The 17,368-nt window shown below is 26.9% G+C and overlaps 1 protein-coding gene across 1 annotated transcript in view; it reads left to right on the plus strand.

The window, feature by feature from the left end:
- The first annotated feature begins 9,619 nt into the window (after positions 1–9,619).
- LOC123301212 (scavenger receptor class B member 1-like) overlaps positions 9,620–17,368 on the plus strand; it is a 46,237-nt gene continuing 38,488 nt past the window's right edge. The window contains exon 1 of the mRNA XM_044883946.1: positions 9,620–9,934. Coding sequence (XP_044739881.1) covers positions 9,640–9,934 — 295 coding nt within the window. The 5' untranslated portion in view covers positions 9,620–9,639. The remainder of the gene's footprint in view (positions 9,935–17,368) is intronic.

The following is a 17,368-nucleotide window of genomic DNA, read 5'->3' on the forward strand; positions in this document are numbered from 1 at the left end:
ATTAGTAAAAATAAAAGACTTACCTTTCTTAAACTAAACACTTCGTTCCATGTCTCCATAAATCCAATAATCACCATAAATTTAATAAAAAACAGCATATCGAAGATATTTATAAAGACTTTGATGCCTTCAGAAAAAATAACTTCCCGAAATAACATCATTATGGTTTTGGTAGAAAAATGTCCAGTTCAAACTAAAAAAAAGAATGTTTAAAGGATTTAGTACAAGAAATATAGAAACTACTTTTAGTGGATTTATTGGAAAATTTTTTTTCGAAGAGTGGCTTTTTGCAGAAGCAATTATACGAAATAACAATTTTGATACGAAAAAAATAGTTTTGATACGTAAAAATAGTTTTGGGTAAAATTTTTCATTTTTGCTGAAAAATGTTTCGAACAAAAAATGTTTTTTGAAAACCTAGTTCACGTTTATTACTTATTTTTCGAGTTTCAAGCATATGTCAACTTAAAAAAACACCCTGTAGAAGCTTAAGGCGCTTAGTTATGAATGCACTATTATTACTAATGTGATATCTTGAGCTCCTCGATTTTTTACCTATCTAAGTGACTCAAGGAGAAATACTAATTGTTTCTTTATAGTTCAATAAAAGCTTGTACTTTAAAAACTATTTTCTACTTTAATTTGTATTTAAAAGTAAAAAATGATGTACATTTAGAAATGGTGGAAGCGATGAGAAAAAATCATTCCATCATATTATTTTATTATTTCTCTATCATATTATTTTTCTATCGAGAAATACCAACACGATTTGTATTGCACAAATTTTTATCTTGCTTATTAGGTTCGGGTTGGTTATTACTAACCCACCCGTTATACTAAATATAACTTAAATAAAGTTTCAAGTTTAGACAAAAGCGAAGAAAAAAAACTATGTCATTGTTGTATAAAGGTAGTTTAGTATTTTGTTAAGCCCAATTAACATTGCGTTTATGAGCCATAGCTAAATATTACTTATTACATCAATAATACAATAAATGTTAAATAAAATACTGCGATTTAATTGTTTATGTAAGAACATTATCATTAACATCTGTCATCATATTTATTAATTATTAAATTTGTGGTTTTGTAGTTTATAATTAAATCAATTTGTTTATTATTAAAAATTATAATTGCGTATGTATAATTCTTACTTAAAATCTTTAAACCTTTTAATAGATTTACATATGCGGTAAATTTGTATAGCTAAAGTGATTTCCGGTTTCATTTTATATTAAAATTGTTGAAATTTATTGAAATTATTTAAAATTGAAAAAAAAAATGAAACTAAGTACATAGGTATATCTGTATAGACATATTATGGTCTAAGATCCGAATTAGGGTTGACCTACACCCACATCTGCTTACCGAAAGAAATATATTTTTTATGAAATATAAAATGTTAACAAATATCCCTGCAATGGGTTACCCCAAAAAAAAAAAAAATGTTGTCAAGACTACTTTTAGCGAAAATACCAAAAGTAAAATTTTTTGAAATTTTTCGACTGACTTGCATATTTAACGAAAGTATAAGCTATAAGGAATAGGCAGCAGCTGAGTTGTCTGCCTCTTTCTGTTAATTCATTGACTCGCAATGTCTAAATAATGATTATTTTATTGCAATTATGGTATATGATTGTCCACAAGATATCGATAAAAAAATAAAGTTAACAAGCTTTCCAAGTTTTGATATTTTTATTAAAAGTGGTCTTGACCATATTTTTTAGGCAACACATACAGGGATATTTATTAATATTTTACATTTCATAAAAAATAATTTTCATTCGGTAAACAGGTGGGTGAAGGTTGACCCTAATTGGGATCTTATAGGTACTATTATTATCAATGCTAATACAGAGAAGAGTTAGTAAATAATAAAATCGATTTCGTCGTAATAGATGGGTGATATTGATATTGGTACTTTTCAATTAAATTCATCTTATCAACAAGATTGTCGATATTGTAAAAAATAAAGATGTTTTACTCCTGAGCAAAATAATCATTTTTCGACAAAATTTTGTATACAAATGCAAAAAATTGATATTTGATTATTTCATTTTAGATGATATTAGAAATCAGACCGTAATTTTCAATACGAATTAACTTTTCTTAATAAAGATTGTCAATATTGTAAAAAATAAAGATGTTTTACTCCTGAGCAAAAGAATCATTTTTCGACAACAAACTGTATACGAATGCAAACTATTGATATCTGATTATTTCATTTTAGGTTTTAGAACTTTAGACATGCAGAACCATTTAGAACTTTTGAGCCATATGGTATTGACTTAATTGAACACAATATATATATTTTTCAAGAGTATTTTTCCAGGAAAAACTTTTAGAAACCACTTACAAGAAGATGTATTTATAATAAGTGGATATTATATATTATAAGAATTTATACGTAATTCTAAAGCTGTTAAAGTCACTTGAGAATAAAGCTTAGAAATATTATCAGATATTTTTTTAAATATTATTTTAAGACGAATCGTAATTTATGCCTGGAGGTAAATCAAAATAATCGATATTTATATACACTACAGTGGATAATTTTAATCGATATGTGTAAAAATCTTGTAGAGTACTTAAAATACTGAAAAAAAGTTCAAATAAAAAATTTTGAAATCATGAGGGGACATCTATAAGACAATTTGAATTTGACCTCGACCTTCAGAATCATGTAATAGTCAGTTTGAGCTCGCTAAGTAAAAATATAGAAGAAACTAATGAGAAACGGTTTTTATAGAAAGTTAAACATCTTTTGTTCAAAACATGTTTTCGAGAATCAAATCAATTAGAAAAAATTTTAATAAAAAATACTTTTTAAGGGACAAGCTTTTATTGTACTAAAAAGTAGAAAATAATTTTATCTTTAAGTCACTCATACCCGACTATGTGTAAAAGCTTGTGGCGGTTAATTAAAAATATCAAAAATGACGAGGAACGCCTCATCTACTCCACATGCCTAATTACTTTTCGATTCATCCTTGATATTAAGCTCCTCAAGCTTTTACAAATAGTCGGGTATGAGTGACTTATAGATAAAATAATTTTCTACTTTTTAGTACAATAAAAGCTTGTCCCTTAAAAAATATTTTTTATTAAAATTTTTAATTTAAGACTAAAATAAAAACATGTATTTATATAAAATATGGTGGAAGCGATGGGAAAATCAGGACGTCGCAACCTTACCATGCATTGTCATCCAAACTAAATGTGCATGCAAAATTTCTACTCAAGATTCTTTTTTTTTTAAGTTTTAATAACGTTCTACACTCACGGAAATATTTTTAATACTAATAAAGGACAAGAAAAGGTCGTAAAGGTCATTACTCATCTTTTGCACGTAAAAAATTCTAAGCCTCCGGACTAATAGACAATTACGGTCAATTAATTAGCAATAAAATAATTACGTTTCAATAATTATATTAATAATTATAATTGAAGGCTTAAATATTATTTATCTGCTTACCCTCCATTAGTTAATCAAATAATGCGAATATATTAATCGCAACGCAATGATTTTTTTTTCCTTAATAATATGTTTAATTTTAAAAAGTTATATTTTATGGTTGATTATCTAATTAGATGTTTTGAAATTGATTAGTGATATCCTTGATCATTAAAAGATGTGATAATGACATAAAAAGTTAATAAAAATATTATTTTTTTTAATTTAAATGTCTCTGTTATCAAACTTACGTTATCCTAGTCAAGGCTTAATATATTTTGAAATACAAGCAAAAAATTTTTGATAATAAATAATAAATACATAATTTATATGACTAAATATCATTGCCTCGTGCGATAGAATCCGAATTTTACCTTACATTGAGCTAATATTATTATTTCGATAATATTGATCAATGAGAAAATTTTATTTTGAGTGGAATTGATTCGCACCTCTTTTTAAAGGCTTCACCATCAACGTGTTATAAACATGCCTTTTTAGCCGAAAAATGTTTGTCATACTTTTTAATTTTTGGATAATATAATATAATATATGTTTTTTTGAAAACAATCCAAAAAGCGTTGTGTTTTTGTCTAAAAAACTGAAAAGATCCTTAATGAGGAAAAAATGAATTATTTAAATTTTTGTATGATAAATTATAGTTAATTTATTTTAACTTAATTATGATTTAATAGTTAATACTAATATATGTAATTACACACAAAGTAATAAATTTTTTAAATAAAGTCATTAGATCAAAATCGTTCATTAAATTTAATAATAATAGAAGCGTAAAAAATATTATAAAAAAAATTTAATAAAAGGTCTTTCTTTGCTTTTCTGATATAATAAAAACCTATAATAGTCATATCAGGTCCGGATTAACCACTGAACAAGTAAAAGTAATGTTAAGGGCAGGCCCGTGCGAATGGATTATCCAAGGACCCATTGCAGGAATCAATCAACAAGAAAAATTCTTTTTTTTGAGTAAGAATACATTTTATTATGTCAAAGTGTGATATTCAGTAACTATTTTTCAAAAAGTTAATTTAGCGAGATATAAAAAAGAACCGCGATGTAAATTGAGCGAGGCTAAATCGTTTACCTGATTTTCAGACACTGGTTAAATTGCCACAACTCCAAGTATTTGGTTGATATTCGGAAAAGCATCTTCATTGCAAACATTGAGCGTTTCGAGTGAATTTTTGACGTCCTGTCCGGCAATGCATTTGCCCGGCAATTTTTAAGTAACCTGATTCTTGTCAATTCCGTGGCGTACTCAACGCAGATTTCGCTCACGGATTTGAAATTTGTTCTTAACCCTTCTAGTGCCAAGCCCAAAATTTGTATAAAAAATCAATAAACATCAGCAAATGTCGAAATAGTTTCAACATAGTTGGCTAGTCACAAATGGCTGGATTTACAGGACTATACTTTTCAGTTAAAATTTATGTGAAGAATGAATCTCACCGAAGGGAAATTACGAGCCAGTAGAAAAAGTAGACAAATAGAAATGTATAAAATTTGTATTACTCTTGACGTAGATGAAAACATTTAAACATTTAAACATCAAAAAACACTGCTTAAAAACATAAACGATTTATTGTCAAACAGGACTATATCTATCCAAGTTCTACAAGGTAGGTAAAATATTTCATAAAATTCGCTTTATTATGGTTGTACGATAAACTTCTCATTTTTTATACATTCTTCTATACGTTTTGTAGCATAGCGTAGCACAGTTTTCTGAGAAAGTGGCTGGGATCATTTAAATCATAAAATTTAAATGAAATGAGTTTTTGATAAATAATTTATCTAAATACTTCCTAAGAAAAACCACACATAAAAGGTCTGCTCTGTTGAATAAAAAATAATAATAAGTATTTACGGCTAATGTTATGTGTGTGTCATAACACAACTCTTGTTTTTTATAATAATTGAAAGTTAAATGAACTAATTTATATTTATAATATTAATAAAGTTATGCTTGTAGGTTACTGGGTATAACACTAATAATAATCAAGTTAAATGTGTTTATTAACATAATATGTGTGAGTAATCAGTCACCGATTTTGGTCTAATTGATGTAGATATAAATTACAATAAACATATCTTAAGAAGAAATCCTAATTTGTCTTACGCAAAGACACTAGCCTAAAAAAAATGAGAAATAATCCTAAGGAAACGTGAGAAACAAAAACACAAACGGTTTAGGATAAGCTACGTTAGAGTGGTTGTCCAGGAGTCAAACACACATAAGGTCCGTTTTGATAAAGAAAAGAGAAAGAGTCACTACTCTCCGGTCACTATTCCATGAAGCATTTGGAGCTCTTTAAGAAGGTCAGAGAGATCGTCAAAGAAAAACGAACTCACGTGTGGCAAGAGCTGGACAGTGATAGAGAAAATTAAACATCATTTCCTCCTCGTCTCCACTGTGATAGCTTCGACAATAATCGTGATACACAGTAGGCCCAATCATTCAGCGTTCTTGCCATCTAGCCAGTGCCCTATAATAACCGCAAAGTCTTTGCTTAAATAGGCCCATATCGATCATATCTGTCTTGCGGCTTCATAAGTGCGTTCCTACTCCCATCTAAGATTGCTCTTTATAAAGATGTACTCATCCAGGAGGAGCTTGCACTTCGCAAATGGAACTACCGAAACATATTTATGCTTGTGTCCAACAGCCTCGTGCTATTTCTAGCAAGCTTGTCGGATTTACAATCCCTGTAATGTCCCCTCTCGGTACTTATATCAGGTTTACGTTCATTTGTTCCGCCAGCTTATTGAAGGGCATTTGGCAATTCTGTATTATCTTTGAGGATAGCCAGACCGAGTAATGTCGCTGCGGATTAAACTGTTCAGTCTTATCTATTCGCATACCTCGTTATTAGTCATCACTTTGATACACTAAAGTGATCCGGCAACTAAAATGAAACAGGTTAGTTAAAGAGAAAAATCGGGTACATTGGTCAAGAAGATGTGTAAATAAATTTACAAACATTGGATGTGTTGAACAATAATAATTACCTACTGGAACCGCTACTTTTGCCTTCTTTTTATAAAAGGATATGGATCTGACAAGATCAATGTCTTTTTATAAAGCATATTCAATAATATCGATTAATACTTATTTGTCTTATACACCTAGTGTTTGCCAATTTTATTTTTCCGACTTTAAAATCTCATAGTTGGGAAAGTGCCGAAATCGTGGTCCTTGTTAGTATTGCATATAATGTTTTATTTTGGAAGGAGTAAAAGTAAGTATGTTGACATGCATGTGTTACTTTCAAACGCATCCTATATGGTTCGACAGTTACTAATTAGAGTTTCATAGTTAATCCTAGAATATTTTTTTCTTTCCCTTAAAAGTTAAGAACAAACAACATTTTTTTAAAAACCACCTGAAAACAATATTTTCTAATTCATTCATTTAAAAAAAATTCACAACTGAATACACTGAATAAGAATATAAAAATTCACTTAATGTTTCGTTTTTTATGACTTTTTGTTTTTCATTCTTCATTCCGTGGTATATATCTGTAACAACCGCCGTTACACAATAATTAGTTTTATAGTGTTAACTTTCAGATTTTACATTTTCAAACAAAATAGACTGTGAAGCAAAAAGGGTGCTTTGTAAAATGATTAATGCGTACTTGAAACTTTTTGAGTGGCTACCTTTTGGACTCCACTCAAACTTCTACCAAACTTCTACGACAAACTTCTCTCTACGACATTTTTCGAAAGTTCTGGGCTTTCAAATGTGCTTCATATTTGAGCTATCGGATTGAAAAACCCAGCAGATTGAAGAACCCAGGAATTTGTCGGACACTATGACCACTTGATAACATTAATAATTATTAAACAATTCAGCAAAAATTAACTTTGTATTAAAAAAGGAAGCCACGAAGTTTCAAGTATGTATTAATCATTTTTCAGAGCAAAATGGTGCTTAAAATTGTTGTCGGACCCTAAACATCAAATATAATATGATGAATGCCTAATAAAATATAGACACAAAATAATAAACGTGTTTTACACGTATAGAAACCATTTATACTTAATATATTAATTTAATGATTAATTACTGTGTGTCTAAAGTATTCGTGGCAAACTTATTTTAATTGAAATTTTATTATTTATTTTTCATCTAACACACTGGTCTGGTATATATAATGTCAACACTGTTGAAAACACTTTCAATTTTTTAAAGTATTTAAATAAACTGACTTTGACATTCCCCACAAGAATGAAATTTTTTTGGTTGCAAACTAGTTTTTTACCATTTTTGGTTTGGTTTGGAACCTAAATTGCAATCATGCCACATTTGGGTTAATGAGGGAATGATTTGTTTTCAAGTTTATATTTATAGTAGGTACAAATTTAATAAATAAAGAAATTTAAATAAAAAATACTTCTTTAGGGACAATTTTTTATTATATATAAAGTTGAAAATAATTTTTCTTATGACTCACTCAAACATGACTGTTTGTAAAAGCTGGCCGTGTTCAATTAAAAATATCAGGGATGATTCGGAGCACTTACTTCCCTTCTATTTTTTAAGTAATAAATAAAAAAATTATAGTTCAAAAAAACTAAAAAACACGCTTGTGTAATTAGCTGCACTAAAATAATTTCTTCAATTCAAAAAAATCTTTTTATCGTAAAAAAGCGTGCGGTGCTAAATTTTAATTATTGTAAGTAGTTTATAGACAGATACTGGTAAAAGTTAAAGAAATTATTTTCTAGCTGAACTAAAATTTCTTTTGTATTTTTAGTTTTTAGACTATTATTTATTTATCAAAAATTCAGACTATTATTTTTTTTAGACTATTATTTATTTATCAATTATAAATATGGTGGGAGCGCAAGTAAATGTATATATTTTCAGATATGTAAATCATTTATTCTGCAAATCCTGATCATAATAATCAAATAAACTTAATAAATTATTGTATTGTCATCAGTTCTTGATAAGTATGCCAAAATTCGAGTTAATTCGACGTTTTGAAGGGGGTCAAAATCATGTTCAAATTTTCCGTTACATACTAACATACTAACATACGTATGAAGCTTATAAAAGCGTGTTAAAAACGCATGTACATCAAATATCGTATAAAATCATCCGAGTTGTATATGCAATTTTATCTCAATCAGAAACTGGGAAGTGGGTCAAATTTTACTTGTAAAATTCCAGGACATACATACAAGTGAAGATAACCCTTCTGAACGGTTGGGTAGAAAGATTTTCTCTCGCTAATTTTAAGACGGTTTTTTATTTCAAAATTCTTTCATATGAATTAATGATTGTGGTACGAACGATGACCAAGCTGAAGGGTTAAATAAAAGCTTGTAAAATAACAATAACATTCTTATATCATCACCACCATCGAAAAGTTAATATTTTTCGATTTCCCAGCAATTATTCCAAGAAGGTGTAAACGCGGATAGTCAAGAAAATATATGGAATGTTAGATCCTACATTGGGAGAGATTGAAGTCTTTTGGAGAAAAATCATGAAAATATCAAAACCCTCCATATTTCCTCTCTTATCCTATTTCTATTTTCTCCTTACCGGCACTTAAGTATGCCGCGAATATCTTGTGACATCCAATACCAACAAAAAATAAACCAACGTGAATACAATAGATGTTGGGTTCATGAAATCGAAGAATATGGTGGTAAATTACTTATAGTATGCGAAATGCACTCTAACCAAAGAATACAAAAAAAGTATATTCATTGATAAGTTTACTATATAAAGATACTATTAAAACAACATAGATTGCGGTTGCCTTGAATATATTACTATTCACAACAAAGTGGGGGGCGGCTGTTATAGCGAGTTATGATAGTTAAATAATAAACAGAATTAAAAAAAAAACTGTTTTTTTTTTATACTTCAAAGGTGCATATAATAAATTTATCTTAAGTGATATTTACAATAGTTTGATCCGAACCATTCGAATGGGATGAAAAATTTAATCGTAGCCCGCGCCGTGCATAAAAAAATAGGCTCTATAAAAATATCAATAAGTTTTTTTCTTTTATGAATACATAAAAAAGGGTATATTAAAAGTTTTTCAATCCCAAAAAAAAAAAAAAATAAAAAAAATTTATATGTAAATAAAATTTGAAGTGATAAGAAAAATTTACTGATAATATAAATAAAAAAAACAAAAATGAAGTGTACAAGAGCAAATTCTTTGGAGCATGATATTGATTCAAGAATATCGGAATCAGTCATTAGTTGTGATGATATCGAATCAAGATTATCAAATACGGAATCAAGTTTATTAAGTTCAACACAAAATAGTTCGGAAGAAGAAATTAATAGTTCACATCATAATTTTAATAATTTATTAATAACAAATCATCATACAAATGTTGGATATTTAAGAAGTTCATTTAATAATATTCATAATTGTAATAATTACGAAATGTATCCAAAGACGAGACAGGATTGTTGTCGATGTGGTGAGTGTTAAAATTATTTGTATTTACTTTGTAGATTTTAGAATTAAGTATTTCGATATCGAAAAAATGAAAATGATCCAAAAAATTTGAAATTTATTTATCAATTAATCATCTCTTTATTCAATCAATTCTCTGAACGAATTAATCATCTCTTTATTCAATCTTTTCTCTTAGGAGAAAATAGAAAGTCAGTTTTTATTTACCAAAAAAAGAGCACATTTCTCATAAACCCTACACAGAATCGATATGAATTTTTTGCAAAAAATCTATAAAAAGGTGATTAATTGATAAAAAAACATTTCAATCGTTGTTTATATTTTCAGTTGAACTCTTTAAGGTATTTCGATACCGCAAATTCAAAATGATACCAAGAATTTGAAATATTATTTATTAATTAATAATTCTTTTATACATCTTTTGTCAAAAATTCTTATCGATTCTTTGGACGGTTTAGGGGAAATAAACTATCAAAGTCAGGGTTATTACCGAAAAAAGATTTTCATTTTTATGCACAGTTAATTTTGGTATGATTTTAAAGCTTAAAACTTGAGGAATATTGATAAGAGTTTCTTATGTAAATGGTAAAATATTTTTACAAGCACTTTTTGACTAAAAAGCCAACATTTATTACGACTTTTCCATATACCATAATGTAAAAAGGGTTGTTTTAACAATTAATTTATCGTAAACCGTATAGAGAGTCGACTTGAAATTTATAGAAGGTGTAATAAATACTCATAGACTGACACACAAAATTTCAGTTTTTTGGTAAAACGTGCGTTTTGGTATCGAAACACTTTAAGAAAAAACATCACAGGCTTGCCATTGGTTTTCAATTGAATTTTTAATAAAATTATTGATATATTCAAATATATTTCAGAAAAAATTAGAAAAATTTTTAAAATGCTCATATTTTATAGAATATTTCTACAACTTGTTACCAATTTTGATATTGTCACTATCCCGTTAAAAAATTATAGTGGTTTTTATTTAAAAAAAAAAAAAACTAACATGTATTAATAATATTTGACATGGGACGGTAGAACCATAGTGCTCCAAGTGCGAAAATAACGAAAATGTGCTTTTAAATTTTAAGAAAATTAATAATTTTTACTGGTTAATATTTATAACAATAAATATTTACTATTGTTGGAATAATGGATAAAAATCATTCTAGTAAATTTGTTTTTACACACTTTATTATGTTAGAGATCTCTGGATTGCAGTTTCTCGGATATTAAGAAAGAGCTGGAGTTTCTTGCAAAAAATGGTGACAAATGTCACTTGGAAAAATTATGAAAAGTTACGTTTGTTTTCGTGCCAATATGTCAAAATCTTTATTAAAAAAAAATGATACTTGGATCACTAGAGTTCTACCGTCGTTATGTATTATTTTCTTCAAACCTTTAATTTGTTCAATTTAATTTGCAAATGCCAAATAAAATAATCATAATCATATTTAAATAATTGATTTTAATGCTTGATTTTAAAAGAGAGTGAAGCATCGATTACAATATTTTGTATGAAATCTGAATGTTTTTAAGAATGAGTAAATTTATATAATTTTATTAAAAAAAAAACTCATATTGTAGTAGAAATCATTTATGGCACGCCATTTTACTATTTAATGTCCGAAAAAAAATGATCGTAATAATAATACATTATTATTATGTTAACATCATAATAATAATCATTTTCATTATGTACATAATTTTAATTCAATCATTTTTATTATGTACATAATTTTAATTCAATCATTTTTATTATGTACATAATTTTAATTCATATTAAATAGTAAAACGGCGTGCGCTATATTTCCATTATGTACATAATTTTAATTCAATCATTTTTATTATGTACATAATTTTAATTCTCTATTTCCATTATGTACATAATTTTAATTCAATCATTTTTATTATGTACATAATTTTAATTCTCTATTTCCATTATGTACATAATTTTAATTCAATCATTTTTTTTTAATCTAATTCAAATAAAATTAACTGATTTATTATTATGTATCATCATAATAATAATACATTTTTATTATGATGATAACATAATAAAAATGTATTATTATTATGTATCATCATAATAATAATACATTATTATTATGATGATACATAATAATAATACATTTTTATTATGTTATCATCATAATTTTAATTCTCATCTCTCTTTTCTCATCTTATCTTATATCAATCTCTCTTTTACTAGGATTTATTTTACAAAATATAAAATTTCTGATTGAAAAAAAATAATTAATTAATTTTTTTCTCGATAAAAATTAGTCTATTAAATAGTAAAATGGCGTGCCATAAATCATTTGTGCTAGCTTTTATTTAACATTCTGCGTATTTAGATATCTTTGTCTATTTATATTTTCGGTACAAAATTTGAATTTCAAAATTAAAGCACTCCCTGATTTTGAGGTATTTGGAAATCGAAGAACATGTTATGTAAATCGGATGACAAAAAATAATATAAAAATTGTCATAGTTTTAAGATGAAAATTGAGATTGAGAGTTATAAGATGAGTAAAAGATAGAATTTTCGCCAAAGTCACCTATGACTGTAAAAGTTTAAAACAAATATAAATATTCGTCATATTAAAATTCCACAATTTTTTATGTTCGATTGTCATATAGATCTTTAAAATTTGTTTAAATAATTAAGTAAAGTATTGTTAATAACATGAATAAACATTTATAAAGTTTTCGCACTTGTTTGATAATTCGTTCGTTGGCAATGAGACAGACAGTAAAGTTATGTGACATTGATCTTTTATTGAAGATATGTGTAAAAATATTCGACATAATCATTTATAAAAGGCTTTTGTTTATAATTTTGCATCATAAAAGTTTTTAACTAAATAATTTATCTAGACCCTCAGGGGACTTTTTTAAATGAATTTTTGAAGTATTTTTTATACTATTTAATAAAATATATACAATTTCTCAAATCAAGTCTATTATTTTATTCTGTGAAAATTTACGATTTATCAAGTGGAATATTAGCTAGAATATGATAAGCGTCGACTTAGATAAAAGGAAATTATTCAAAATAAGGATTTAGTATTCTAAAGTTTTGAAGTTTCACATCCCTCCACCATTTTTGCGTTAATGTTTTTAAGATCGCTTCCACCATAATTTCATTTCAAAGAGTTTTTCTCACCGAATAAAATAATAATTGAAAAACTCATGTGAAAATGTGTTTATGAAATTGGTTTATTTACATTTGAATAATTGGTACAAATTAAAAACTTTGTTTTTTTTGGAGTTGGTTGAAAATGGTTGGTGAAATATGGTCTTTGAGAATAATTTATGTTATATGTAATAGTAATATTTAAGATATATTTATCAACGTAAATATTTTGAACCCTGAATTTGATTAGTAAAAGATTGAGAAATGTGCTTAAAATTTGGAAATAAAATATTATTTAAGCTAATATATGACACTAAAATTTTGGTATAAAAATAAAAGATTAACAAAAATATTTTTAAATTAATTTTCATAAAAAAATTAGGTACTATAAACTTGAAAAATATTTTATTATTATTAAAATCAGAAATATTTATTGTTAGGACGATACTTGTTAATTAGTAGCAAAAATTTGCAAAGCAAACAGATAAAATATGTGCTGTTTTATCCGATCGATTCTGGATTTTTGTTTATTTTTAGTAATTTTATTGTCATTTATTAATTTAATCAAATATTCTTTTGTTATAAAATAAAAAAAACTATAAACAATTGTTTTTAATGAATCTATAAGTAAAGTTTAACTTGTGAAAACAAACAATTGACTGAGTTAATTGTTGAAATACTATGCATTGACAGTGTTGATTACTCTTTCACATTACACATATATACATGTGATACATACATAACTAATATAACTGATATTCCCATATAATACGTTTACGAAAAAATGTAGCAAAGAAAAGTTGTTTTGTTTTTTATAAGGGACATTTTTTACATTTAAACTTTTGTTCTTTCTCTAACGGTTTACAAGATGGATCCTACCGGTCTAAGACCCAATGGACCTATGTTCCTCATTTACGAACTCGACCTCACTTTTTACGTCCTGAGTACGCTGTAAAGATGGACAGACGGGCGGGCGGACAACCGAAAATGGACTAATTAGGTGATTTAATGAACACCTATAAAAAAAATTTTTTCTGTAGCCTAAATATTTTTAAGCGATACAAACTTGGGACTAAACTTAGTATACCTTGCATATTACATATATGCATGGTATAAAAAGTGCAATGGTTAATTTGTTCGTGAATTTTAACCGTGAATAATTTTCAATCATTAAAATAATTGTTTATGCAGTTTATATTTTTAATTAAAAAATTCAATCAATTCTTTTTAATTGATTTCAACCAAAAAGTATTCGAAACAGGGTACTACTAATTTAAATATTTGGTTTTCATAATAATAAAAAAAATATTGATCAAAAAAATTAATTTTTAAAATTAGCTGTTGTAATGTTATTAAATATTAAAATCAAATGCGTTGTTTGAAAAAAATGGGCCAATTGAATGCAAGTTGTCCTTAAAACAATAACCTTTATTGTTTTTGAAAATACAATAAGTCTAATGTCAATTGCAGAATTATAAAATGAACAAAATTATTAAGAAAAAAAAAGCTAAAAATTTTGTAATTCTTGAAAAATGTCTCCAATGTTAATTCTTAAATTACTGCCAGGCAAGTTAGTAAAAAAATCCCTATCTCTATCCCCATCCCTATCCCTATCCCTATCCTTATCCCTTTCCTATCCCTATCCCTATTAAAAACAATCACAAAAACGGGCACGTAGAGGAAGATAATTTGAAAATAAAGTGGGTTGTTTGAAAGAGATGGTTCAATGGGATACAAATTAAAAATAATGAAATTTTAATTACTAAAATAGGTATTTTCTTTGTTTTCCATTGATTTTTTAGTAAAATTTTTAATTCAATTATTCATTTCTCAATCCGATCCGGAAATGTTTAAAAATTTTCAAAATTCAATAATATTTCTAGAATTATAGCAATAGAATACAGTCGTAAGAGTATTATATTTTTTTTTTTTTAATTTTTGTAAAAAACCATTAGCCTGAAATTCTTTAATGTTTGCGTTAATATTTCTTATACGTCCTTAAGTAACAAAGGAAGTATTACTTTTAATAAAATTGGTGATATTACCTTATTAAATAAAATGTTAAGTCAAAAGATTAAACTATTGTTTCATTTTATTTTATAATCAAAGAATTCTCTCAAATGGAGATAATTTATATTCAGCTGAATAATTTTAATAAAATTAATCTGTTTGTTCAAATTACCTACATTATTATTTTATAGAAAGTCTATTAAATATTCTTTAATTTTGCAAATTATATGCTAAGTCATAATCAAAAGATAATAAATGAGAACTTTAGCATTTTTCGAAAAAAGTTTAGATTTTTGTCCAATTTTCTAGATCTTTTGCACTATATAAATACTTATTTCGGTTACTAAGTAGTCATCAGGGCCGGATTTAAATTTCTGCCGCCCTGGGGCACTGAAGAAAATGCCGCCCTATGACTGAAATTTTATTTTAATAGTTTTGATATCTTATTTTTTAAGAATTAGAATAACTAATTAATTGCAGAAAAAAGAACCGGTTCATAACGAGCTGACCATCTGGTTGCAGATAAAGTTTTTAACGCAATTCTTTTTTCAGTATGAGACTGTAAGTCTTCCCAGCGATGCGTCGATGCAGTAAAAAAGTTGTATAAAGTTTGTACTGTATGAAAGAATGACGCAGCTTCTGGGGCGCATTCTACTGCAACTGGGGCGCATTCAACTCCAACTAAATTCATAGAATGAGCAGCACAAGAAGCATGTTCTGCAAGATATAATTTCATGAATTCTTGCCTGTAAGCCCGAATAAATCCCTGATACATTATTCGCGTTATCATATGACTGACTTCGACAATCTGAGAGATCAAGATCAAAAAACTGAAGAACAGATAATACAGCAACTAGCAAATCTTCAGCTTTATGTCTAGAGTTCTCAATAAACATGAGAAAAAAAAATTTTTTTAATTCTTCAAAAAAAACTATATTAATTTATCAATTTCAGAAAAAAAAAGTATCAAATTTTATTTGTTCAAACCTTTATGCAAATAAATTAATTTTATTTTAATAGTTTTCACTTAAATTTAATATATTATAATATACAAAATTTTAATTTGAAACATAATGCATAAATGATATTTCTTGAAAGATAAAATCTTTATTTAAAAGAATTAGTTAATTATATATTGTATAGAAAATGTTTTCTCACTTTCAAAATTTTGCCGCCCTAGAAAATTTGCCGCCCTGGGCACTAGCCCCGACTGACCCTAGTGTAAATCCAGCACTGGTAGTCATCATAAGTATGAATTAGCTAATTTTAATTATTCTTATTAATAGCGTATGTTACTCGTTGCTAATTTGGTGACGGTTTGCACAATAGCGGTTATATTTTTGAAAAAAAAAAAAAATACGGGAAAACTGGAGACACCAAAGAATGGTATTTTAAACATTTTTTACTAGAAACAGGCCTTTTTGTACTAAATAAAAACAAAAACAGAAATTAAAATAAAAAAAATGATAGGGAGTCATGGAGACTGACGACAGAGATGAAAACATAAAACTTTAAAATAACTGTATTTTTTTGAATTTTTAAATTAATTGTAGTATGAATAATTTAATTTTGCAAGTTGAAATTGAAATTATTAAAATAGGAACTGGCTAAACCTGGCCAGGTTTCGCTGTGTCTCTCTGTATGCTATTAATTATTAGGGTAGTAAATAAAAATAGTCTAAAAATACATTTGACATTTATATGACATGCATCTCTTTTTGCAGTTATTTTTGAACATTCGTTCTCATAAGAGTAAAATAGTAATTTTCGTCAGATTGTTAGATGACTAGTAATATTGACATCCAAAAGAGTGCCAAAAATTGAATAGATATAACGCAATGAATCGATTTTCGTTAAATGATGTTGTGTTAGCGCTAGTTAGAGTGGTTTTTTTGTAACCAGCTTACAATCTGACGACTATTAAAATATTGCGTATCATAATAGCGAGGGAAACGTTGATTTAGATGGATTTTGTTAATTAATTAGACTATCCTGAACAGGAATTGTTAGTCATTTACTCATTTCGATGCCTTATGAAACTTACTAACGTTAAAAAGTGATTCAATTCAAAAAAATGTTTCCAATTTATGAAAACAATTTAAATGTGAATAATTTGATTATTTTAGCTAACTTTTGCAAAAATTATTATTTCTCTACAACTAACACGGATCATTGACTTTCAGCAACCTTTCAGACTGTTTGCTTTTGTTTGTATATAAATTCACGCCCAATAAAACATGTTTAGAATTATTTAGTACACGAACAACTCCAATTTCTTAGC

Source organism: Chrysoperla carnea, chromosome 5, assembly GCF_905475395.1.
Source record: "Chrysoperla carnea chromosome 5, inChrCarn1.1, whole genome shotgun sequence".
NCBI lineage: Eukaryota > Metazoa > Arthropoda > Insecta > Neuroptera > Chrysopidae > Chrysoperla > Chrysoperla carnea.